The sequence below is a fragment of the Macrotis lagotis genome, chromosome 1 (assembly GCF_037893015.1).
Source record: "Macrotis lagotis isolate mMagLag1 chromosome 1, bilby.v1.9.chrom.fasta, whole genome shotgun sequence".
NCBI classification, from domain to species: domain Eukaryota; kingdom Metazoa; phylum Chordata; class Mammalia; order Peramelemorphia; family Peramelidae; genus Macrotis; species Macrotis lagotis.
In genome coordinates, this window is record NC_133658.1 from 629,603,801 (window position 1) to 629,629,525 (window position 25,725).

The 25,725-nt window shown below is 33.1% G+C and overlaps 1 protein-coding gene across 4 annotated transcripts in view; it reads right to left on the reverse strand.

The window, feature by feature from the left end:
* Positions 1–25,725, reverse strand: part of LRP1B (LDL receptor related protein 1B) — a 2,479,914-nt gene that overhangs the window by 867,673 nt on the left and 1,586,516 nt on the right. For all 4 annotated transcript variants that reach the window (XM_074215080.1, XM_074215079.1, XM_074215078.1 and 1 more), the window contains exons 19-20: positions 17,203–17,283; positions 16,004–16,171 (exon numbers count right to left, since the gene is read on the reverse strand). In XM_074215080.1, coding sequence (XP_074071181.1) covers positions 16,004–16,171; positions 17,203–17,283 — 249 coding nt within the window. The remainder of the gene's footprint in view (positions 1–16,003; positions 16,172–17,202; positions 17,284–25,725) is intronic.

Genomic DNA, 25,725 nt, shown 5'->3' on the forward strand with positions numbered 1-25,725 from the left:
TACTTAACCAAAGTTATTGAGATGAAAATGAGCCAAGAAATTATAATTTTAAAAGATAAACAATAAAGCAGATTTATTATAACACATAATAGCAAACCTATCCAAAGAATCTATCTTCTGAAAAAAATGACAGTTAAAACACAATTTAGAAGTAGAAAAGAAAAACAACTTGGTAAAAGAGTAGATAAAGAAAATAATTTTGAAACAATAGATGTTCATTGAATGGTATTGGACACATTATACAGAGAGTGAATTTAAAACTCATAGGTCTTGGAGAAGAATAAAATTTTAAAGATTAAGAAAAATGGGAAAAAAACATTTGAATCCAGAAAAAAGCAGAATAATGAATTTTTAAATCAATAGATGGGAATGAGTGGAAACTTGAATGTAAAATAGTTATATTTTGTTAAGTTTTTTTTTGCAAGGCAATGAGCTTAAGTGACTTGCCCAAGGTCACACAATTAGGTAATTATTAAATAGTGTCTGAGGTCACATTTGAACTTAGTTCTTCCTGAGTCAGGGTCAGTGTTCTTTTGTTAGGTTTTCAAAAAGCCAGGAGAAAAATCTTTAGGTACTATATGAAGGAATGTGAATTCAATTTACATATATATATATATATATATATATATATATATATGTATGTATATATGTATGTATAGTAACTTCAAGAAAGTGGAGAAAAACAAGAAATAATCATATCCTGGAAAAGCAAAAGAAAGATGAAAAATCCAAATAATTTATTTTGAAAATTTGTGTTTAATAATTGTAGGACTTCCAACAAAAGAAAAATATATGAGTCCTTCTTCTTAAAAAAAATGGTGAGTGGAACACTTATTTTACATATAGCTCATTCCTGAGAAACAAAAGCAAAAAAAATACATTTAATCAAGAAAAGTCTACATATTAAAAACATTTCACATGTACATATTTTATTTTATAAAAGGATAAAGGTATCATCAATTTACAAAAAGGCTTTGATAGGTTAATTGTTTAAGAGGGTTAGAAGAAAGAAAAGAGGAAGAACTGAATAAAAAGTTTTTTGTGGGGAAAAATGCATGCTTTTCCCCAAAGTAAATCTTTATCTTGAGAGATGGATTGAAGGATAAGATGTCATATTAGCAGGGAGGGTTAGGTACAAGACAAAATTAACCTGGAGCTTCATCATCATACAACTCATAAATTGCTACATTTAGACTTTAACATCACATTCAGTGAAGTTTTCTATGAAGAAAGAGAAATGGCACTAAAGAATATGAAGACAAAAAGAATAGCTAGATTAGATCATATTTGCATATGTCAAGAGAATGTGTTTCAGGAAGTACAAAATTTTAAGACTGCTGAGGAATCAATTTTCAAGATATAGGAGGAGAAATAATAAATGCTTGGGAAAAAATATGAACAAAGAAAGAAAGCTGATAAAAAATTATCAGCTACTGGCAACTCACATGCCTACTTTTCCATGCCTGCAACATTTTTATGAGTACAATCTACAAATGAATCAATGACATCCTCAAGGAAAGAATGAAAAGAGACCAGGCAATTTTAATTATCCAATTTAGCATATCTTCATAATCACACAATTCACTAAAAGATGTGGAATATACAAGATTCTACTGTGCTTATTATTAGGTGACTACATTTGATTAGGCAAAACAAAATGTCATTTAAAAATCTTTCCTCCAACCAGATGTCTCCTATATATATATGTTAAAGTTATAAAAGATGTCTTGAAACAAGCAAAAGAGATAACTGATGATTTGCTGATATGAATTAAGTGATTAATATCAAGTATATCACATACTTATCAAAGATATTTGACATTTAGAGATGTCCATCAGATTCATTTATTCATTATAATAATAACTAGAATTTATATAGTGCCTTATTTTTTACAAACACTATAAATACCATCACTTTGATCTTTAAAAGAACCCATGTGAGATAGGAACTATTATTATTCTCATTTTACAAATGAATAAATCGAGGCAAGCAGAGGTTAGTGGAATTGCCCAGGGTCATATAGCTATTATATGTCTGAGTCCAATTTAAACTATTTAAAAATTAGAATCATTTTGGAAGCTAAGGACTTGAATCAATCAAATAGCAATGACTTATGGCATAATTTCTAGGCTACTTGTATGAATTTCATTCTCAAATCATACCAAACATTATCTAATTTTGCATCATGCAACCAGTGCTTATCTAGGCATCCATCATCTTATTTGTGAGGGTAAATAATTCTCATGCGTTTCTACTTGCTCTGACAATAATCAAATTAATAAAACCACAACTAAAAAATTGTAGAGCTCCAGAGAAAATCCCTGCAATTTTAACAATTCCTAAAAGCCCCTACCTGACCACCAGCTATTCTACATATTGTTTTAGACCATATGCAGAGTATAAGATCCTTGATTTTAGAGGCTATTTTATTTTCATATTTTTCTCTCTAACCCTTAGACTATGTCTGATGCATCACTTGTTATTGTTGTCCTTTATCTTTCATTCTCAAAGAAGATCAATGACATCAGCAGGGTGACACCATGACTTGCAAGTGAATTGGATTAAGTGAAGCAGAGTTGTGTAATCAGTCTCACTCTCTCTTCCAGAGTCATTGAAATCCCATGGCAAGACACAAATCAAGACAAATGGTGATGGCCCAGATGTGGGGGTTACTAGTGGGTGACATTGCTGTTTTTGAAGCTAAAATTACTTCCATTTCTGTTTATTTGAGGCAAAAAACTATTCAGTGATTAAAGTCTAGAGTATAATAGAGTCAAAGAACAGACTAGTTTCATTTCTTGAATCTACCTGATTCTCAGTAAACACAAAATAATTTCCTTTATTCATTCTGATTTTACAATAAAAATAATTCTAGAAGTTTTATCTGCAGTGAAGTTACATGAATCTCTGACTAAAAATGTAAATTAGGATTGTTAACTGTAACATTCACTCTCTTTTCCAAATGGGTTAAATAGAATTCATTCTTTAATTTCCACCTAAAATTCTTAGCATGCTTAAGTAAACTGTGGTCTTATATATCTTAAAACAAAACAAAACAAATAAAACTTTATATTTATATCCTTCCCTCTTCAAATTCAAATACCTATAACTCTCTCTCTCTCTCTCTCTCTCTCTCTCTCTCTCTCTCTCTCTCTCTCTCTCTCTCTCTTTCTCTCTCTCTCTGTTTCTGTCTCTAACTCTGTCTCTCTCTTTGCATATGTGCATGTTTACTTCTATTCAATATAGAATTACATACATGGGATAAAGTTCCTTTATCTGGAAAAATGAAGAAGAGGGGGTTTTTGTTTCTTTTTGTTGTGTTTTTCTCTTAAAAGCATTAAAGATTGTCTCGTCAATTGAAATGAGCCTCTATCAACAGTTTCTACATTCCCACACTGAAACCTGACATCCTATGACTATATACAGAAGTTCCCTCCTAGCTGGAATTCTCTGCCTGCTGTGCTTTCTAAGAGTCCTACTTTCCTAAGCTTCAGGATATGGCACAAGATATGTCTTTGTAAGCTGGCAAGCCCCAGTGGGGTGGTAAAATGATGACTATGTTTGTATGTATATGCTCATGCTGTTTTACTATTATGTTTTCATGTTGCTGATGCTGGGTATATTTTAACTAATGCCATTCTATTGTATTTCTGCCCTGAAGCTATTTAAGCCAAGGGTCCAATTTGAGAATCATAATAAATAAATAAAGACAAAGCCCTGGAGGAAGAGATTCACCCAGTGGTGAAATTTATTCCAATGATTCACATTATTTCAATGTGACTAAATTCCAGCAGTTGGAAAAGGAGAAAATCTACAAACACAAAGATGTTTTACCCAACTTAAAAAAAACATCAGTTCTGCCGAATCATGTCTATACCATAAATATTCCTCCATAGTAATGCATTGTGGTTCAGGAAAAAAGCAAAAACCCTCTGAGAAAACTGTTAATATATGTGCTCTAAAATGTGATGGATATTTAAATCTCAAGAACACTCTGAATTAATAACATTTTTCATAGTTTTACTGTAGCCGGTCAATCACTATAAATTGACTGAAAAAGTTAAAAGCACTATGTCTCTGGTCTGTGTAAATTTTCCCCTCTCATCTCAGAATTATAGAATGTGAAAAATGAAGCAAAGATTAAGAGATCATCTTGACCAATACTTTTATTTTATAGGCAAAAACACTCAGGCCTGGAATAGCTGTGTCTTTCCCAAGATCAACTAATGCTATCAGAGGCAGAACCTAGACTAAAACTCAGTTCTCCAGGCTCCAGTGCTTTTCCCTCTATAACACATTATTTCTTTTTTCAAGTTATTTTCAAATAAATCTCAGGACTAAAAGCAAGTGAGGATATTTGAGATTATATATATGGAAACTATAAGAAAAAAAGGCACTTCCCTAAGGTCATAGAGAAGGATTGGCAAAGGTATAATTTAAACTTTAGTCTTCTGACTCCAAATTCGGAGATCTTTTCACCAAGCCAGAGTACATTAATAATATTTTTCTTAAATTCTGGAAAATCAGAAATGTAATATTGAAATATATGTGGATGTGGGTCTGAGTATACCCTCACATGACCCATTTACCTATCTATGACTCTGCCAATGGAAAACTTCAGAACATTTTCAACGATAAAGAAAAGGAGTATTAAACAATTAAATTTTAGAAATTTAAATACTGTCTTCAGTTTATTTAAACACCACACATGGAGTTAAACTTTATTAAAAATACTATTTTTCTGGGTGGCTAGGTGGCACAGTGGATAAAGTACCGGCCCTGGAGTCAGGAGTACCTGGGTTCAAATCCGGTCTCAGACACTTAATAATTACCTAGCTGTGTGGCCTTGGGCAAGCCACTTAACCCCATTTGCCTTGCAAAAACCAACGCAAGATGAAGGATTTCAACATCATATCCTATAAGGAGCTCCTAAAGGAACTGGGTGTATTTAGAATAAAGAAGGGAATATTTGAATGGTTCCGTCAGTCTTTGGGTATCATAAAATTGTTTACAAGGAATAGGGTTGATATTTGTTTTCCTGACCCCAGAGCTAAAACAAAATGTAGAGTACAAATTTCCAGCTTTTGGAGAGAAATCTTACCTCCTTAACTAGAATGGACTTTGCTCAGTTTCTCATCTTAGAATTCTTAATTTCCTTCCAAATTAGGCCTCAAGTACAACCTTCCTGATTACCTCCTGTCCCAACCCACCTGCTAGTTCCTGTTCCACAATAGCTCTGAAATAGCGTAAACTTAAAATGAGACAATTTTGATTTTTTCCCACCTTCCCCTCATCTTTTTTTTTTATGTGATATCTTTTTGGTAGGAGAGGTAGGAAGTGATTAGAAACTAAGAATTATATAAAAACAAAAGATGCCAACAAAAATCAATTCTCCTGTCCTTGATCTACATAAAAGCTTCCTAAAAATTAAAGCTAACCCAAAGTGAAATAGTTTCTATAGGAAGCCAGTTCCCTCTCATAAGAAGCCACAGGAAAGCAAAATGTGGAAGGCTCTTGTAAGCTATGTTATAGAGAGGATGCTAGTTCAGGTCATGTTCAGGTCCTTTCCAAATCTAAGAGTTGCAGATTATCTTTCATGCATTTTCTAAATTTCCAAATTTCTGATTTAAGTCAGAATTTCCTTCCCTTGAATTTGCATCCTTTTTTTTCTTCCTTGTATCCCAAACTCAAGGAATTGATAGCTTTACTTGGCGAGGTATTCCCTGGCAGATAATTCAACTGTCTCCCCAGAATCAGGAATTGTAGAAAGTGAAACTATTCCCAAGTAAAATATCCTTAAACATGTTTTTTTAAGTTGGAGAAGAAGAACCAAATGAAAATTCTTATTGACAACTTACATTAATAATGAACTATGACTTAATATGTAAATTCAACAAGGAATTACTATGTGGGAAAAGAAAGATAAATCAGTCAATTTGCATTTTATTAAAAAACTCTTGTTTCTCTCAAACTACTTGATTTCTTTGTTAATTTGACAATTTGGCATAGTATTATTTTGTTTAAATAGTATTTTTTTCCTTTAACAACAAAATGCCTGAAAAATATCTCAATTGTAAATTGAGGTCTAAATTTTTCAAAAGAAAAGAATTTTCTGAATCTAATAAATTCAGAGGGAATAACATATCACTAATACAGTCCAGTAAGTCTAAACCAGCTTACCTACAGAACAATTTGGGTTATACAATTCTAATCAAACTTTTTTTCCAAGTGGGAGAGTTGATCAGCATAATTCCTGATGAAATGAGTTCCACCTAAAGAACTTGCTGAAATTACATTGAGGTAGATAATAGAGATAATAAGGTATTAAAACCTTAAAGGAAATAAAAAGTAGTATTTATACTTGATTAATCCTTTAACATGTATGAAGAAACAAACTCTTCAATCAAACTTGATGGGTAGATAGCCTCTGGTTGCCTTTTAAAAGCAAGACCAATTCTGTAAGGATTCATCAGAGAATTGGAGCACTGTCCACTGAGAGAGAATCATCCCTGCCATTTAAAAAAGAAAGCCAACTGGGTAGTAGAAGAACCTAGCACTTGAGAGGGAATTAATCTTTGTTTTTTCTATTCTACCTCTAAAATAGGTACTAGAGAGGAAGAAAATGTTTGTCTCCTGCTCCACATACATCATCAGCAGAAGCATATTTTAGTGAAATATTTCACTCAATAGGAGATAATGAGCTCGATATCTGCTATGCCAGTCAGATGGTTTCCCTGATCCTTTTCCTATTTATTGCTCAACTTTGTTTGAACTCTTTGGGATTGTACTCCCTTGGATTATTAGACTAGCAAAGGTGGATACCCAGATGGGGAATAATTAGCAATGCAGTTTTTAGGAGTAAAGAAACTCAATGCAGCTTGAAGATGGGGTAGTCTTCTATCAGGGGATACAAATTTCGAGTGTTAGTTGTATACACACAAACATGTGCCTATATGTCTATATTTACATACACACATATGTGTATAACTTTTCAGCTATATTAAAAAAAGACAATATTGAGATAAAAAATTAGAGAGAGAGAGATAAAGATAGAGATGGAGGGAGAAATAGTGATAAAGTTATTTTATGACTATATAATAGTGATCAAATTTGGTTTTAGAAATAGGGAAAGAAAATAGCAATATACATTGTATTAAAAAGAAACCATTAGATTACAAATTGGAAATCTTGATTTTTGTATCAGCTATAATACTGAAGAGCTGTGCTAATTATGAAAAGTCTCTTAACCTCTCTGAGTCTCAATTTCTTTATCTTAAGAATATGGGTACTCAGTTGGATCTGTGGTTCTTAACTTTTTATATTTGTCATGTACTGTATTACTTATTTGGTGAAACCTGTGGGCCCTTTCTCAGAATAATATTTTAAAATGTGTACAGAAAAATATATAGAATTACAAAGAAAACATTATATTGAAGATTATATTCAAATTTTTTTAAAGCAAGTTCCCAGAATGATCTATGTAATTTAGTATAATTTGAATATGTTCAAACCAGCACTTATTAAATGCCTTGCTACAAATGCAAGGCAGATAGCTTCCTCATTCAGGAGTTACTTTCACCATTGAAATTCTAGGTAAAGTCTCCATCCCTATCCCTTCTGCTTGAGGCAAGATGTTAAATACTGCAAATAACACATAAATAAACAAATAATAAACAAACAAGTATATAGAAAGATAGACAAATAAAAAATTATTCACAAAAGAAAAATTCTAATTAAAGGATGCAATATATATATATATATATATATATACACACATACATATTAATACATTTAAGCAACTTTAATAGAGAGTATAACCTTTATAGTTCTTTCCATGTCTAATTCTTTTCATTTTGTGATATATATATATGTCCTCAGTTATACTCAGTGGATTTCCTTGGAAGCATATCTGTACATAGATGGACACCCAGGTCATCCAGCTCTTCCTTTGCCAGTCTGCTGCATATTCTAGGATTTCCTATCACCTCTGCCTATACCTCTACCTTCCCTTAAACCACTCCCATGCCCTCTTTTCAGCTTCTTTTTATGAGCTGAATTACCCCAGTAGATTATGAATTCCTTGAATACAGGGACTAGCTTTTTTTGCCCTTCTTTGATCCCTAATGCTTGATACATGCCATGTTTACTGATTGACTATTGTGTATAGACTCAAATTATGTAGTGCCCCTTTTTAGAAAGTTGAACTGTGAGAAAAGGAGATGGAAGCTTGAGACCTACTGGAAACACATAATGTGATTATTTTACAGAGGACCTCACATCCAATTATATTATCTTCATGCTTTTTCAAAATGCTAACCTGCTGTTAATAGGCCAGGGTGATTGAACTAGATTGGAAGTCAAGATGTGCTTTTAGATATGAAATATAGGATCCTGGACAGGGCTGAGTCTTCCTCAGCTTTTTCATTGGTAAATCAAAATGTTTAGATTCTATTACCTCTCAGTTCCCTTGCAGCACCAGATTGGTGACCTTGTATTCTTGTTAAGAGGAAAATACTTGGCAAACTCTGAACCACTATATAAATGTGTTTTGTTATCTTTTCTTTGTTCCTAGAAATATGGAAGCATAGCTATAAAGGCAAGAATTAATTCTTTGGCATCAAGCAGGTGGTAATTCCAAATGGGCAAGAAGGAAATTTTTTCTTGGTCTGAGAAGACTCATTGTCATATTACCTTTATCCATAAATAAATTATTCATTCACTGTGTTGGGAATATCTATTTGTTTGTTTTCATATATAACAACCAGACTTAATTTTCAAGAAAGCATTGACCGGGACATTTCCATAGCATGATGTACCCATCAATCCAATTTTTTTTACCCAATGTTGAAAGTTCAAAAGTTGAGTAAAGGAGTGAGAAATAAAGAGAGGGAAAAAATGAAAGAAAAAGAGGAAAATCAACATTAGGCATTGAGGGTATGGACATAATTGGGCTTAAGCATCAGGGATACAAAAATCAAAAAAATGATGATGATCCATCTCCTTAAGGAACTTACATTGTAATGAGAGAGACAAGCCACAGGGTAGTGGTGACTAAGGAAGAGTATTTTGGTTTGAAAATTTAAAGAGATTATAAGTAGAAACTAAGGAGCTCTATTGATACTTTCCAGTATCATGGTGGTATTGATGGTGATACTGATTTTAAGATGATTGAGTGGTGGGGAATTTAGAAGGATCCAAACAACAAAAAGTTAATTGTTGAGAAGTTGGCAGGGGTATAAAAGGGAGCATCACTGGAGCAGCCAACTTGATATAATGGGTGATATTTCTGACAATTCACCAATGTTGGGGATATCTGTATCAAAATTCCAGAGATAAAAGGGTTAAGTTCTTGAGGGCATGGAGTGATGAGAGTAATAATCAGGCTATTTGACTAGGCCTTTTTTGGCCAAGTGTACTTAAAGCTTAAGCTATACCTCTTTTGATGTAAGTCTTTGATAACCTCTGGTCCTATTGCAGTGGCTTTCTAGTCACCTATGAGCAAAAAATAAAAATAAAAAAAAAGACCAAGGGACAGAGGGTTGGAGCCTAATTAACTCCAGTTACCACAACCTCTTCTGACGAGATACTTAGAGAAAAGAGAAGACAATTTCCAAGCTAAGTACTTTAGTATCTTTGTTGACTCTTCTTTCTAAGATGATGCCAAAATAAAGCTTATTTTGTTAAACCTTGTAGGGCTCCTACTATAGATGTCTAAGTGGCGAGGGGAAAAATGTAGGATTTCCAATAGTTTTTCTTTTCTTTTTTTCCTATGAATAATATTATTTTATGCAATAGCTTGTGTAGCTTGGGCTCTACTTAGATACAGGAAATATCTTTTCTTCCCAATGTAAAAGATTTTTTTCTGCTCTTTTAATAGGAATTCCAAACCTAGGAGTTCTGACAGATCGGTACATTATTTTGGAGATGCCCAAGTGAAATTTTGATTTGGGTCCCTTTGTTCATTTGTTACTAGTACAGACTACCACTTTTTTTTCTCATTGGTTCTGTCAGAGAAAGGAAGATGATTGAGGAAATTTTACATATAATTTAATTCAATTTTTAAAAGTTGTTTGTATTTAAACCAATATTTTCTATAAATCATTTTCCAAATGGTTCAGGAGACAGCATGTTTGCTTAATTTTGGTTTTGCAATGATAATCAGGATAATCATAAAAGGAAAATCGCAGGAGTTAAATGCCAATTCAAATATGGGAAAATTAGTAAACTATGAATCATGGAGAGACAATTCTTTGTAAGCTTGAGGTCACTGATAAATATACATAGTCACTCCTTGCCTTACTTTGACTTAGACTTGATATTAGTAAACCTGAAAAAAACTGGGTCCTTCCTAGACTCAGTATATTCTGTAGCACTTAACTTTACAAGTAGCTTAAATTTTGTTTCACTAAATAGATTGATAGATTCTTCTTAACTTCCCCATGTATTTTTGCTCTTTTAGTATTACTCAAGATAAACAGTTCATAAATTCTCTATCTCTTGGTTTAAGTGAACAGTTATAGTAATTCAAGTTTAACTTTGTCTTATATCTTATTTCCTAATGCCATGGTTACATGACCAGTCAGTTATTTGACAAGCATTTATTAAAAACTTAATATGTGCCAGGCACTCTGTTAAGTGCCGAAGGTTTTTGGTTCTCAGTTTACTGGGGAAACAACATGTAAACTACTATGTACAAACAAGATATATGCAGTATAAATAGATGGGGGGGCAGGTCTCAGAGGAAAGGGATTAAAAGTAAAGAGAAGTAGGAAAGTCCTCTTTCAGAAGATGAACTTCAGCTGAGACTTGAAAGACAGGAAAGCTAGTAGCAGATGAGGAAGAGAATTTTAGTCATGAGGGGTAATCAGTAAAAGTATTTAAGAGTAGGAAGATGGAATATTCTGTGTGAAGAACAGCAAGATAGCTCAGGTTAATGGATCCCAGAGTATCCAGAGTACATGGAAGCAAGGAAGATATAAAAGAAAATTAGTTAAGTAGGAAAGGACCAGGTTATGAAAGTATTTAATAGTCAAACAATGGATTTCATTTTTGAACCTAGAGGTAATAGGAAACCAATAGAAATGCTTAACAGGGGTCGACATGATCAGATTTGTGTTTTTAATTTTTTTTTTTATTTAAGGCAATGGGTTTAGGTGACAGATTTGTGTTTTTGAAAGATAAAGCTGAGAACTGAGCAGAGGATATACTGAAGGGGGGAGAAACTTGAGTTAGTGCAGCTATTAACCTATTGCAGGCTGAAGGCAAAGAACATCTGCACCAGGGTGTTGACAGGGTCAGAGGAAAGAAGGTAGTGACTACATGAGAACTGGAAGGAGACTATATAATAGTCTAACCATTACCTCTTACCCGAACATTTTCCTTCTACCTCCAGTTTTGAAAGATGCTTGGACCATTGCTAGTTTTGTAGCTTACCTGCTATTCCTGCTTCTTTTTTCTCATAACCACCTAGGAATAACTTTCTTTATTTCCATCTTATTTTATTTTTCATTTGAGAGTATATATTACGGTTGTTCTCTGGAGTGGGGTGCTAATGGAATAATGGAAAAAATACATCTGAAGATTATTTTTTTTTCTTCCAATACTATTATTTCAACTCATTGGTAGTGCATTAGTCTATGATATTTCCCATTTGAAACTACTTTTCTCCCTCTTTACAGATGCCTTTCTGAGTTGCACATGTGATGTGAAACTATGGCATGCTAAAATTGGCCCATAATATGCTGTGAGTCAGGTTGAAATTTAATTCCTTTTGAACTGACAAATGAGTTATTTTCTGAAGTTTACATGACTTTCTTCTTGCTTTTTTTTGTGAATTTATCTCTCACTTAAATTGATTATTAAGTTTACAAAGAGCTTTGTAAATGCTTGTTTAGCATCAGGAACTTCATGCAACCAGTAATAAGTCTCTTTAGGATCCCTGGATACTTGTCACCCTGCTAACTTGTCACTCGAGGAATAGTGGTTGTTGAATTTTATTGACTTTCTTCTTTAAAGCAATATAATTTCCACATATCTAATGCTTAAGAAAAGAGAACTGGTCTGAGAACCATGGAGATCTGATTTTTCAAGGACAGTCTTTGATAAATCCTAGCTATGTGACCCTGGATAAGTCATTTATCCTCATAGTGCTACATGCAATGCTGTAAGACAAAAAATGTACAAAAGTTGCCAAGCTCCATTAGAAATTTCTTGCCAAGAAATTCCCTATATAAATGAAATCACATGTCCATATCCTATATTGCTCTAAAATATATTATAAAAGGTAATTAACATGGGATAAATGGAAGTACTGAAGAATCTTGTGAAAGAAATGTGCATAACTATTTTAACATATTTCATATTTTGAGCAGTGAATGAAATCTTCCCAAATTAACTATATGCATATTTTTGAGGACTAAGAAAGAAAAAGGATTATTAATTCAATATTCTACTTGGTAGGTATAGGCAAGAAGGAAGCAGAAAATATATCGATTTATTGGTTGAGATAAGAACACAGAATAATCTTAAAACTGTTTCAATGGTTTTGAATTTTAAAGTCCTGTTTACTTTAGTAATTGTACAATCAAAATAACCTCAAATGTATTTGAACTTATAAATATTATAACTTACCCATGTATACTATAAGTATATAGCCTAGATAAATGGGAAATTTGATTCAATAATGCATAAAATTCACTTGTAAAACCTTTTGTTAATCTAAAAGCAGATGTTTCTGGCCTAAGCTTTCTGGAGTGGCTGTCAACTTAACTTTCATTCACCAGATAATTGCTCAATACTTTTCTTCACCCTGCCTAGGTAGAAAGAGACATATGCTAGAGTTGTTCTTCCAATTCAAAAACTTTTCTAAAGTTTCAAAATGTTTTTGAATTTGATTCACTGAAAGGTGAGCAAGAGAACTATAAGACTTGTCAATCCTACTTCCCATTACAACAAAATTTTATTTATATTTTCTGAGTCCTACTTTGATGCTAATTGACTAAATGGTGATTGGGAGGAAAAATAATTAACCTTTACAATCTGCCAAGCGCTGTATAGAAAAGCAAAGAATAGTACATGCCTTCAAGGAACTTACATTCTGAAATGACAGAAAACAAGCATAAGAAATTGTAAACAAAAAAGGGTACCATTACTGGAATGCTTTGTGTTGTAACAGAATAACTAGGTACACTTTGTAGGAACAGAATTAATTTGATAGAAATTCTAGAATTAGAGTTCAAGGGAATGGATAAAAAGAGTAAAGGGTGTTTAGCAAAGTTGTTAAAAGAAAAAAAATGGTCAAGAAATAGAGTGAAGTGAAAATCATGGTTCTGGTCTTGAAAATAGTGAGCCAGTTGGGATGGCTAGGTGGTGCAGTGGATAGAGCACCGGCCCTGGAGTCAGGAGTATCTGAGTTCAAATGTGGCCTCAGGCACTTAATAATTACCTAGTTGTGTGGCCTTGGGCAAGCCACTTAACCTCATTGCCTTGAAAAAAGAAACTAAAAAAAACAATAGTGAGCCAGAAGGAGTTGGTGAATCAGAACTGGTGAATCAAGACAATGAGAATCAGTTCTGGAGATAAACGGGTTAAAATCTCCAGGGCAGGGTCTCTGGAATGTCAGGAAAAAATGTAAATCAAGTGAAACTATTTTTTAAATAAGTTATTTTTTAGACCTGCTAACTACTAATACAAGATTTGTTAGGTCAAATAAAATTTACATTAGTACTCCTCACCTTTATCATTGCCTTTCTGTGCCTCTTAGAGACATTTTCCCTCTCACCTGAATAAATGCTTCATTTTCCCTATGCTCCTTGTTTAGTTTTTGTTTTAGTTTTTTGTTTTTTAGGTTCTGTTTGGTTGGTGATGGATTGAAGTGGAGGATAGGATGCATAGAACCCTTTATTTTTATTTGCAAATAAATCCCTTTTGTAAAAAGTACATGGTGATCAGTTTTTTTTTTTTAATAAGTTGAAGAGCAACACAGACATATAGCATATTAGGAGTTCTTTCTTTCTAACTCTGGGAGCTCTCTCTAGTACAATTCCCTAGTGAGGAATTTGGCAGGAGGCATGCTTATCTTGCCTATCATACAAAAAGGTATCAGTTACTGACATATCAAAGGGACCTCGTTATACAAATTTTGTTCTTATAAGAATCTCAAGAACCACTCTGATATCAGGCTCCAGTGTATTTGTACCACTCTCCCAAATCTCTGTCCTCTATAATGGAATAATGAAGAATTTGGACATATGTTACATCTATAAAATACCAGATATGTGGAAGTAATCTTATCTCTCTGCTGACAGTTTTATTCATTTGAATTATATATGCTATCATTCTTATTCTCCTTTTTTGGGGGAAAATAGGCTTTCAAACATATTTCAAGCTAGGAATGAGACCTTTCTGAAGTAAACATATGCATATTGTTCAGTATCTTTAGACAGCTATTCCCTCGGGTCAATATCCATTCAGAAATAGTTGTAAACATTTATATTGAATAATTTCAACATGAACCCAATGGGGATGACAAAACAGCCTGTCCCTAGAATATTTGTTGCCTATTGTTTCTCCTAAGCAGTTTTAATATTCCCTCAATATTTGAATTCATCTTTACTTTGAAACTACATCTGACCCTGATTTATGGGGACTGTTCTTTGATGCCTTCTGTTTAGCTAACTGAAAAGGGAAGATTTACTGCCTGCTGCAGTAAGTAAACGAGTTGGGTAATGCATGAACATATGTGATTTCTTATTTACATCGCAAATAAAAATTAAAAGCAAGTTTCAAATTAAGTACATTATTGACCTTCAATTTTGATTTATTGTGAATAATCTTCAACAAGTTCCCAGATCCATTAGGTGGTTCAGTGTATACAATTATTAATATGCATGCTCACATATTCTCATATATACCGCTTTTAACTATTCATGTTTTCTTTTTTGAAGACTTCTACTCTTCCTTCAGGCTCTTTCTTCATCTTCTGTTTCTCTCTCTCTGTCTGCCTCTTTACTCAGCAAACATAGAAAACTCAAGTGACTGCAGCATAATTTCCAATCAGATCAAACTTTGCACACTTTATCCATCCTTCTCAATCCAGTCTTATGCATCCAGGCATCTCACCTCTTTAACGGGGGGAAAGAGTATTTCAACATAGCCAAGAACAATCCCAGTAGTATTCTCACATATAGCTTTTTCATGATTAACCTACTCTGTCTTGCCCTTCCCATCTTAACAAATGCTTTTTTATTAATAAATATAAACAATTGCATATGATACTCACAGACACTATGTAGAAATCCATGAAAAACAATAACTATAACCCCATTCTCTGGAATAAATAGCAAAGATAAATAGATAACAAGACACTTTCTATCAGGACTGGAAAACTATAAGGAAAAAAGATTTATTTTGGTTTGGTTCAATCATTTTTAGTTAATCTGACTCTTTGTAATCTCATTTGGGGTTTTCTTGGTATAGATAATGCAGTGATTTATCAATTCCTTCTTTAGCTCATTTTGGAATATGAAGAACTGAGGTAAATAAATTTAAGTGATTTGCCCACAGTTAATAAATGTCTGACACCAGATTTCAACTCATGAAGAGGAAACTTCCTGATTTCAGATCTAGTATTCTATCCACTGTGCCTTCTAGCTGCCTCAGATTAATTTTAGACATAGGTTTTTTAAAAAAGCCTTTTGCTATTGTTGTTTTGCTTTTCTGCCGGATTTAGGAACTTAGAAGATGGGACAGTATGGTTGGGGAAGTGTTAAATAGGAAGAGGTACAGTAAGGGAGGATAACAAGAACACAAGAGGTTGCTAGTGGGATATAAGTGGAGGTGGGAGGGATGGATGGCTGTTCCAGACATAGTGAGTTGATTTTCTTACTTAGTGCCCCCATAAATGATCTCTCTTGGACAAGTCGTTTCTTTCAAATTCAATGCATACTACCAATAATTCTGAATGTCTTAAAATAAAGATCTGTACTTCCACAAAATAACTAACCTTCTTTGGTACAGTTTGCTTTGGTTTCATCACTGAAGTCTCCACAGTCATTGTCACCATCACAGGCCCAGTGTCCTGGAATACACCTGCCACTGGAGCATCTGAACTGATTATCAGAGCAAGAGTGAATGCAACCTACTTCATCACTCCCATCACCACAGTCATCATCTAGAAAGAGGCATGTGTAATGTTAAATTCATGAAGATGGTATAACTATCTGAAAGTTTACATAAAAGAGAGGAAGTTCATTTAGGGCAAACATTCCAAAGTACTATTTATAACTGATGAGACCAGTCTTAAATAAATTCATCTCTCTAGATCGAAAGAGAAAAAACAAAATTATACAGAGCTTTTATGGCAGTCATTACAGTACATATTTTGTTCCTGGTAAGATCTGACTATTGAATGAAGTGATTTCATACATGAAGCATAATAATTAAAGAAAGAGTAGAATAGAATTCATATGAAATGGTAAGAGTTGTGGTAAAATTTGGAAATAATTGATTATCCCTTCTAGGTCATACTTTTTCTACATGTGTCTATAATCTAATTATACTGTCTCTGATATTTTCATACTGAACCCAAGGAAATTTTATTCATCCCTTTCTACCCCTATTCTCTCCAAGGTTTAAACTCAACTTACTATCTGTATGTCTACAATGATATATACATAACATTATCTAATTCTGAATAATATATTTTAAAATCATCAGTTTTAAAAAAGTGAAATGAAATAACTAATAAATTAATCAAATTTCAAATATCATTATGATTGATTTTTTATTCATTTGCTCTACATTGCAACATAACGTTCCTATTTTAATAGAGGTATCTAAAGTAAGAAAATTGAGGAAATTTTGTCTTGTAAAATGGCTATGGTAGCTAAATATTATAATCAATAATTTTGAAGGGTCTGGATGATCTAGACAATTTCCTCAACAGATCCTTTCACTTTATGTGTTTATTCATTTTATACAAACATACTCTTATTTAGCGGGGAGGAATTACTAAAATTACTCCTTCGGGGTAAGCGCTCCTGTAAAGGTCCTTAACCTTTAAAGCTGTTCACCTTGACGTGTCAATCCCATCTCTCAGCATATGTCACAAGTATTCTACTTAGCTTCTCTGAAGGAAGATAGTCAGCAAGACAGCCAAGTCCCCCATCAAATAAGATCATATGTTAAACATTTGGTACTTGCCTGAATCACAGTGCCATTTGCTGCTAATGCATCTTCCGTTTTTGCATATAAACTGAGTTAGTGGCTCACAGGTTGGGAATTCTGTGAAAGATAGAGAAGTGTCCAATAGCAAATGTGTTAATGACTGTGCTGAATTTAATTTGTATCTCATTTACTCATGTATCAGAGCCCCTCCCCAGGGTCTTTACCAAAGGCGCCCAGGAATCATTACTTCGATGACTGAAGTGGTTGTAACTTCTCGGGGACAGAGGGCACATGTAATTTTAACATCTTTTAAATGAGTACTTTCCAAGTCAGTGAAAGGCAAGGAGAATCATTTGTTGAAGGACAGACAGGAACTGTTGTATTGCCAGCAAAACGAATAGACGTCAGGTAATAGTACCAGCAGACTCGACCTCCATTAAATAAAAAACAGCTGGATAGAGCTCTCTGCTCTGGTGCTTTGAAACATTCTGTATGTGCTTTAAAGAGAAAAGGCCTTGCTGAATACAGATAGGCAAAGCAGGGGAGTGTCAAAGCTAAGACTGCTGCTGTGGGATACTAAAGCCCACAGATAAATATGGAAGAAAAAGAAATCAATCAAACCAGCTACTTAAACTGGGGAAAATTGCAACTGAATTCTGATTCTGACATATTGCTAAATCCTGCCAAGTACATTATTGGTCAAGGTCACAGGTGTAGGCAGAATTTGAATAGCTAAGCTACAATGGCAGAATCATGTCTGAAACAAGATACTTTATACTAAAAACAACAACATCCTGAAACCACTTAGTTTGTGAAAATAAGTTCAAAAAGGAAAATGAGTGACTCTATATAAGAAATAACTTCTCTAAATCTATAGGGAGAAAAGAAAATGTTTTTTAGAGTTTCTTTTATTATTACTATTAGCAGTGACCGAAATTAGAGCATGAAAACTACTATTGATTGTTTTAATATATGTAGTGTCATAGCAATAAGTAATGATATACTGATATGAATGAGGGAATATTGGCCACAGCGTTAAGGCACTACTGTTGCAATTCTAGTTGCATAGTACCATCTTCAGGATTACTAAACTAACACTGGGTGACAGGTAAACTGTGTAGACACAGAAAACATTTGGGAATGCAAAAGGCCAAAAATGATAATAAGGAATGAAAAAGTCAGACTAAGTTGACCAACAAAATCTTTTAAAGCAACTTCATAACTTGGAAATAAGATTGGAAAGAAAAGAGAAATATAATAAATCAATCCAAAAATTAAGCATTTAGAAGACCAAGGTTACTGTAGGAAGGCCAGACAGAATAAAAAGAGGAGGGGGAAATCATCAGAGAAACATAACTACCAAACACATTTCATCCAAGGTCTCAGAATAGTTTACTAATATTCCCCAGGAGTCAGTTTTATTATTCCCATTTCATATATAGAGAACATAATTCAACCAGAATTTAAATGACTGATTCAACACCAGGTCTTTTTGACTCCCTGAGGAGCATTCACAGAACTGTAAATCCTCAAACATAAGAGTTCATTTAAAAGACATTAGCAAAACAACTTTCACTCTATCCACTAACTACAAAGAGAGACTGGCATATTAGATCAGATAATCTATCTACACCTTAGTTGCTTAATAAATGATTAATGTTTGACTAATCCAGCTGACAAATGATATGTTTTCCAAGATATTGATTTCCTCCTAATGCCATGCTCTCTCTTGTTAAAGTTATGTTTTAATGAATTATTGATGATGTCTGACCTTCACTCTTTTTTTTAAAATTTTTTTTTTTAGGTTTTTGCAAGGTAAATGGAGTTAAGTGGCTTGCCCAAGGCCACACAGCTAGGTAATTATTAAATGTCTGAGGCCAGATTTGAATTCAGGTACTCCTGACTCCAGGGCCAGTGCTCTATCCACTGCACCATCTAGCCACCCCATGACCTTCACTCTTGAAGAAGATGCATGACATCAGGAAAGTGATGCCATGACACATAAATAACTGGAGCTATGCTAAGTCACCAGCCTTACTTTCTCCTCCAGGTTCATCTGGGTCCTGTGGCTCCACTTCGACTAGAATTAGCCCTTGATGAGAGACAATTGGGGTTAAGTGACTTTCCCAAGGTTATTCAAACAGTGTCTGAGGTGGGATTTGAACATAGGTTCTCCTAACTTCAGGGCCAGTGTTCTACCCACTGTGCCATATAGCTGTCCAATAATGTTACTAATCTTTGTAGAAAGAATATATTTTATATTGTTATGTTTACAAGAGCAGGGAAGGAACATCATTTAATCTTACCATTTTAGAAAAAAGAAAATAAACACAGAGAGATCTACAGGATTTATGTGGTTTGTCTAAGGTAAAATGTTTCATTAATGTATGATCCAGGACTAAACCTTGGTCTTTTGAATCCCTGTTCATTATTCTTTCCATTAAAGTCCATGACCAATTTTTCAATTCATCTTGATCTACCAGTGCTGAATTCATTTTATAACCTTATTTTACATTCATTATCTGTCTATCTGTAATTATATATTATTAAATATATATTACCCTATCATTAGGGTAATATGCATTACTTTGATTATAATACTTAATATTATCTATACTAGTAACACCCCTATGAGGATAAAATTTATCTCTTTTACTGCCAATATTTAAAGTAGTCCTTCTTCCTAATGATCTTTTGTTGATAACTGTCAAATCTCAAGGGCTAACATCTAGTGCTTACATTTTGACATTTGGTAAATAAATCTGCACCCAAGGAAGCTAATTTCTCCCTAATGTTGTAGATTTACATTATATTCCCTCTCAAGCTCTTTTCTTTCCATTTGTCTTTATATAGCATTCATTTGATCATTTATTATCCCATCTTTAGAATTTATACATATAAAAATGTTTTTTGAGGTGAAAAATAGTAATAAATATAACAATGTAGTTAGAAATGTGTTCTATAAGCATAAGCGAATCATAGTGTCATACAATTATAGTTCAAAAACACCGAAATGCCATTCTAAAATGGGAATCTCTTTATATATCCTCAGCAGAGACAGCTAGGTGGCACTGTGGATAGAATGCTAGCTCTGAAATCAGGAAGACTTATCTTCCTGAGTTCAAATCTGGCCTCAGACATTAGTAACTTTGGGCAAGTTACTTAACCCTTTTTGCCTCAGTTTCCTTATCTATAAAATGAACTAAAGAAGGAAATGGCAAACCATCTCTGCCAGGAAAATTCCAAATAGGATCACAAGGAGTTGGATATGTCTGAAAATGACTGAATATGAACAAATATCTTCAGAAGTAGACATTCAAATTCTACTTAAAGGTTAAGACTTTGTGGTTGTTGTTGTTTTCCAATACTCTTACTAAAAAATGTCCAAAATATTCTTGATCTTCTTTGTCCACTGCATCTTTAGGAAATACTTTACAGTGATCCTTGAATACCCTTTCTGTGCTATCCTTCCTGAAGTACAAGAAGTAACAAAGCAAATTGCTATTATGGATATGATTTGCAATGAGATAAAACATTAGGGACAAATAAGTGTTCATTCTATTAGTCATTTGGAAAGGAGAAATAAGCTAGGAGATAAAATTCCAAAGCATTCAAATAAAAGATTCAAAGACTTAAAACTCAACAGGAGAAGCAGAATCAAGAAGAATGAGAATGATTCAAGAACAAAAATCTGACGAAACAAACAAAAATTATCACAATCTGGAAGAAAAAGGGGAACTTGCTAATAAACTGTAATGGCAAGGCAAGGGAACTTATTGACAAAATTATTATTATTATTTATTTGCAAGGCAATGGGGTTAAGTGGCTTGTCCAAGGCCACACAGCTAGATATTTAAGTGTCTGAGTTCGAATTTGAACTCAGGTACTCCTGACTCCAGGACCAGTGCTCTATCCATCGTGCCACCTAGCCAACCCCCAAATTATTATTTTTTTAAAAAAGATATGCATAGGGCCTTAGGAGAAAAATTAAATCCTTCAGTATGTTGAGAGAATTCTTATGGTAAGTTAATGGAAAGGTAGAGACTAGAATTGCTCATAATGGGCACTCATGAATGAGATGATTTCTGCATCACTGGAGGGATCTTCTAGATCACTCAGAAATCAAATTTATTTGAGAATTTAGAGAAGAAGAACAGTGTTAAATAGTGTTGAAATTTAAACTGTAGCACAATTTCTGAAAAAGAAAGAATGTGACTCCCATAGAGTAATGACTTTAATATCAATTTCTGGTAAAATTGCAGAACTCCTAATTAAAGGAATATTTAGTAAAATTTTAGACAGGGAAGCAGTGTTAACTAAAAGCTACCAAGGAAAAAAAGGCATACAATTTCACTTAAAAAAAATTGTCAGGGCAGCTAGGTAGCTTAGTGGATAAAGCACCAGCCTTGGAGTCAGCAGTACCTGGGTTCAAATCTGGTCTCAGACACTTAATAATTACCTAGCTGTGTGGCCGTGGGCAAGCCACTTAACTCCATTTGCCTTGCAGAAACCTAAAAAAAATTGTCAGGATAATTAGACTGAAAAATCAGGGAAATATTTTTTAAAATTTGTTAATAAATTTCAGCAAAGCATTTGATAAGTCTCAGATGCCATAGTATGTTCTTATAGGCATAACAATGAGACAAGATATAGTTAGTCCTGAGAATAGCTGCAGGATTAGCTTGTGGATCAATTCTATTTGATGCTTGTTTGTGTACAGCCTTTAAACTAAGTATGGTTTTTAACCTTTGTTCAAAATACAAAAAACAAGCAAAAAAACTTGATTAAAATGTAAGCAAAAACAAAAAACCATTCAGTTTAAGGTTCAGCTTTAATTTATGGGATCATTTTTATTGTTGATAGTACATATGTGAATTTGGAACTAGATGTATTTGTTAATAAGTCACTGTTGACTCTAAGGCATGCCCTTGTCCCTATATTGGTCATCCTTTTTGTTATTACATTAAATGAACAAAAGTGAAGGTATGCTATTCAGACATTACCTATGAAGTGTTTCATTTTCTATGTACCTAATGTAAATTACAAATCTCAAACCATCTTTTTGAACTGATAAAAAGGATGATATTTTCCTCTTCTAATCACTATTAGAACAATGAAAGTTTATACAAAGTATGTTTTTTCATGATGCCGTACTTTGAGACAATGGAAAAGTAATAAAATGAGACTTAGCAAATATTTTTTCACTTTTTAGAGTAATTCAAGATAATCCTAGAAATAGTCATATTTTCACAAAATTTTAAAACAACAGAGAGTAATACAAATCCACAAAGTGAGGTTGTTTAGCACAGGTACATACATAGAGTATTCTGGGAACATCCACATGCCTTGTGACATTGCTTAATTATTTTGAGGTAGAGGGAAGTAACACTGTGAAATAGGGTAGACATTTTAACCATGTCTATGGCATCCTTATTATATGCTAATGGATCACATTTCTCCTTAAAATGAGACTGGTAGAATTGGATAATCTCATTTTTATAAAAGAAAAAACTGTTGAATTAAAGTTACTTTAATTAGTCTAAATGTATTTGTAAAAGATCCAAAAGTTGAACAGTAACCTTAGCAGACTAGCTAGGCCCACTTACCATTTCTCAGTTATCTGGTCTTTTACTGCCTAGCAACCAATCTGTGCATTATACTTCTATCTCTAAAAACAGAGTGATGATCATTTTAACAATGAACAGAATGTCTTCTTTGAGTTACTAGGTTCACATGCCATGTGTTGAGATGTGAATATTGGAGAAAGTTTAAGATTTTTTAACAACAACAACAAAAAAAAAACCAAACCAAGATTAGAAGTTAATTATAAAACTTGGAAGGAGGAAGAAAGGGAAAAGAAGTAATAAATGATTCTGGAGATGGAACGAATACATCATAAAGTACACCATACCAATTATTATCATGACATATAAGAAAAAGTGGAAAGAAAAGTTAAAATGCCAAAGGCATAATTTAATCAATACTTCTAAGAGAGTTTTTTCTTGCTACCTGACAAGATAATGAAAACTAATATGTGTTTTTCAAGAAATAGCATGACTGATGCTAATTTTTTCCCCTTTTAGACAAACAATAAAAAGGATATTTAATGTTTTAGAAAAAAAAACCCAACTTGGACATGAATTAAAAGTATTCAACAAATAGCTCAACTAACCAAGCAACCAAAGACTCTAAGACCTGAGGTGAGAAAAGTCATCATGTGTTGATACGAAATGAGCAATTTACTTATTACTGACTCATTCTATCTTTCTTATCTTTTTTCTATTTATATTTGGTGGAGAAAGGGCTGAACTTCCATAATTTTCAGATTCAGCAATTTTTCTGTAATTTTTAGCCTTAGGGAATTACCAGTGGTCAAGTGATTTTGCCCAAAATCACCAGGCCAGCATTTAATAGAGGGAGGAACCAAACTTAGGACATCTGACTCTAAGGCAAAATTTTTATAAAATAGAATATCTATTGTTATTCAATGGAAAGAATACTGGAGAAGGATCGGGTTTATGATCTGCAAATTACTAGTCATAAAACCACAATCTTTCTGGTCCTAAGTCTCTTTACCTGTAGGCTAGGGATACTTCTACTACCTATTTTAAAGTACATTATGAAAATTTAATGAGATAATATATGCAAATATAGCCTTTATAAAATAATACATATGTACAAATCAACAGACATTTCAAAATGTCTATTATGGACAAGACTCTATAAGAAATATAAAGATAAAATAAGAGATAATACTTGACCTCAAGGGGTTTATATTTGAGTAAAAATTTTTGATATTTTTGTATTTTGAGGGGAAATGTTGTAACATCTTAATGCCCTGTCAGTTGTCTGAGTTCTAAGAACCTTAGGAGTTGACTTAAGTGATCCATAAAATCCATTCTGATTTTAGATTATGTGATTCTATGATTCTTCCAAGACATTATTTGGAAACAAATGAAAACATTTAAGAATTAAATTAAAGTAACTATTTTTGCACTCATTCACTTTGCTCCACTAGGGATGAAGAGGACCAGGTCTTCTCAGACAGGAAAATAATTTGACTAAATGTTAGATTTACACTATGTTATTTAGATACCCTTGACATCCTTTTTTGACTTGGCATTACTTTTTTGATAGTTTCCAGGAGATATGAATAAAGGGAATGGGGTAAGAAAATAGAGGCAGACCCACCACCTAAATTAAGCAATTAGAGTAGATAACATTCCATAGTAATGAAAAAATAATAAAAATAACTAACATTTATATAACACTTTTAGATTTTTAAGCACTTTACAAATATCCCAAGTATTTTTATTATTCTATTCCAGTTCAGGAAACTGAGGCAGACAGAGGTTAAGTGACTTGCCCAGCTTAAAAACATATGAGGGCAAATGTGAACTCAGGTCTTCCTGACTTCAGGTGCAGTGCCATCTACTACTTATAGGAAGAAAAACAGGGCAAAAAAATTTGCTGGGAACTTTTAGAATAGGGACCTACCACACTTCAACAATTCCTGAGGGTTTAAGTATTATCTGACATCATAGTGTCATAATTAATATGCATAACACCAATCTTGAGTAATTAAAGTTTACATTATAACACATTCTACTCACTTATATTCTGCTCTATATAGTCTACTCCCTATGATCTAATAATTTTGAAAAAATTCAGCTAAAATAAGGTTTTGGTTCCTAATTCGGGGGGGGAGGGTGGTGATCATTTCCTTTTTTATGCATTCCAAACATACAGACAGACATGTACACTCTTTGAAGATAGATAGTCCTTCCACCTCAGTCTATTTATCTCCCAACTCACTCACACATTTGACAAAGGCAACAACTTTTCACATTTCAACTGTCCTTTTTACAATTTAAATTTAGAAGTTGAAATCATTTTGTTTAAATTTTATTTTGCCCTTGGGTATTTATTATGTAAAATAACAAAATAACTAGTTCTTATTTTTTTAAATAAGGCTTGAAATAATCTACATAACTTTCTCTCTTTTGATTTGGCATAAATATTCTTTGATTTTGGCTTTTCCTTAAGGAAAAATAGAATGATTCTTAGAAGAATTGCCTGATTAGTTTGGGGGAAATGAGCTGAAGTAGCTTTCACTTTGTTTTATCACATTTGCAATAGTGAAAAGAAAATAATACATTTCAGGAGCTTTTGAAACATGAAATAATATTTAAAATAGATTAACATGCAAGGAATTGCTAGTATAATGGCAGAACTAGATTTGTAGGCATAAAATCTATTAATTCCAGGAAAAGGCTGCATTTTTTATGATGCCATGATATATCACCTAATATTCTATAGATTAGTTTCTTCACCTGTAAAATGGGGATAAAATATTTATACTTTTTGCTCTTATTATTGTTAAAAAGCTAAAATTAGGTATATCTAAGGATCTTTATGAACTTTAAAGAATTAAATATGTAAGTGTTATGGCATGCCAAATTTGAAAGAATATTTCTAAATAACATAGAATCCTGAAATCCTTATTCATGTTTCCTTATAAGAGCCACAAACACACACACACACACACACACACACACA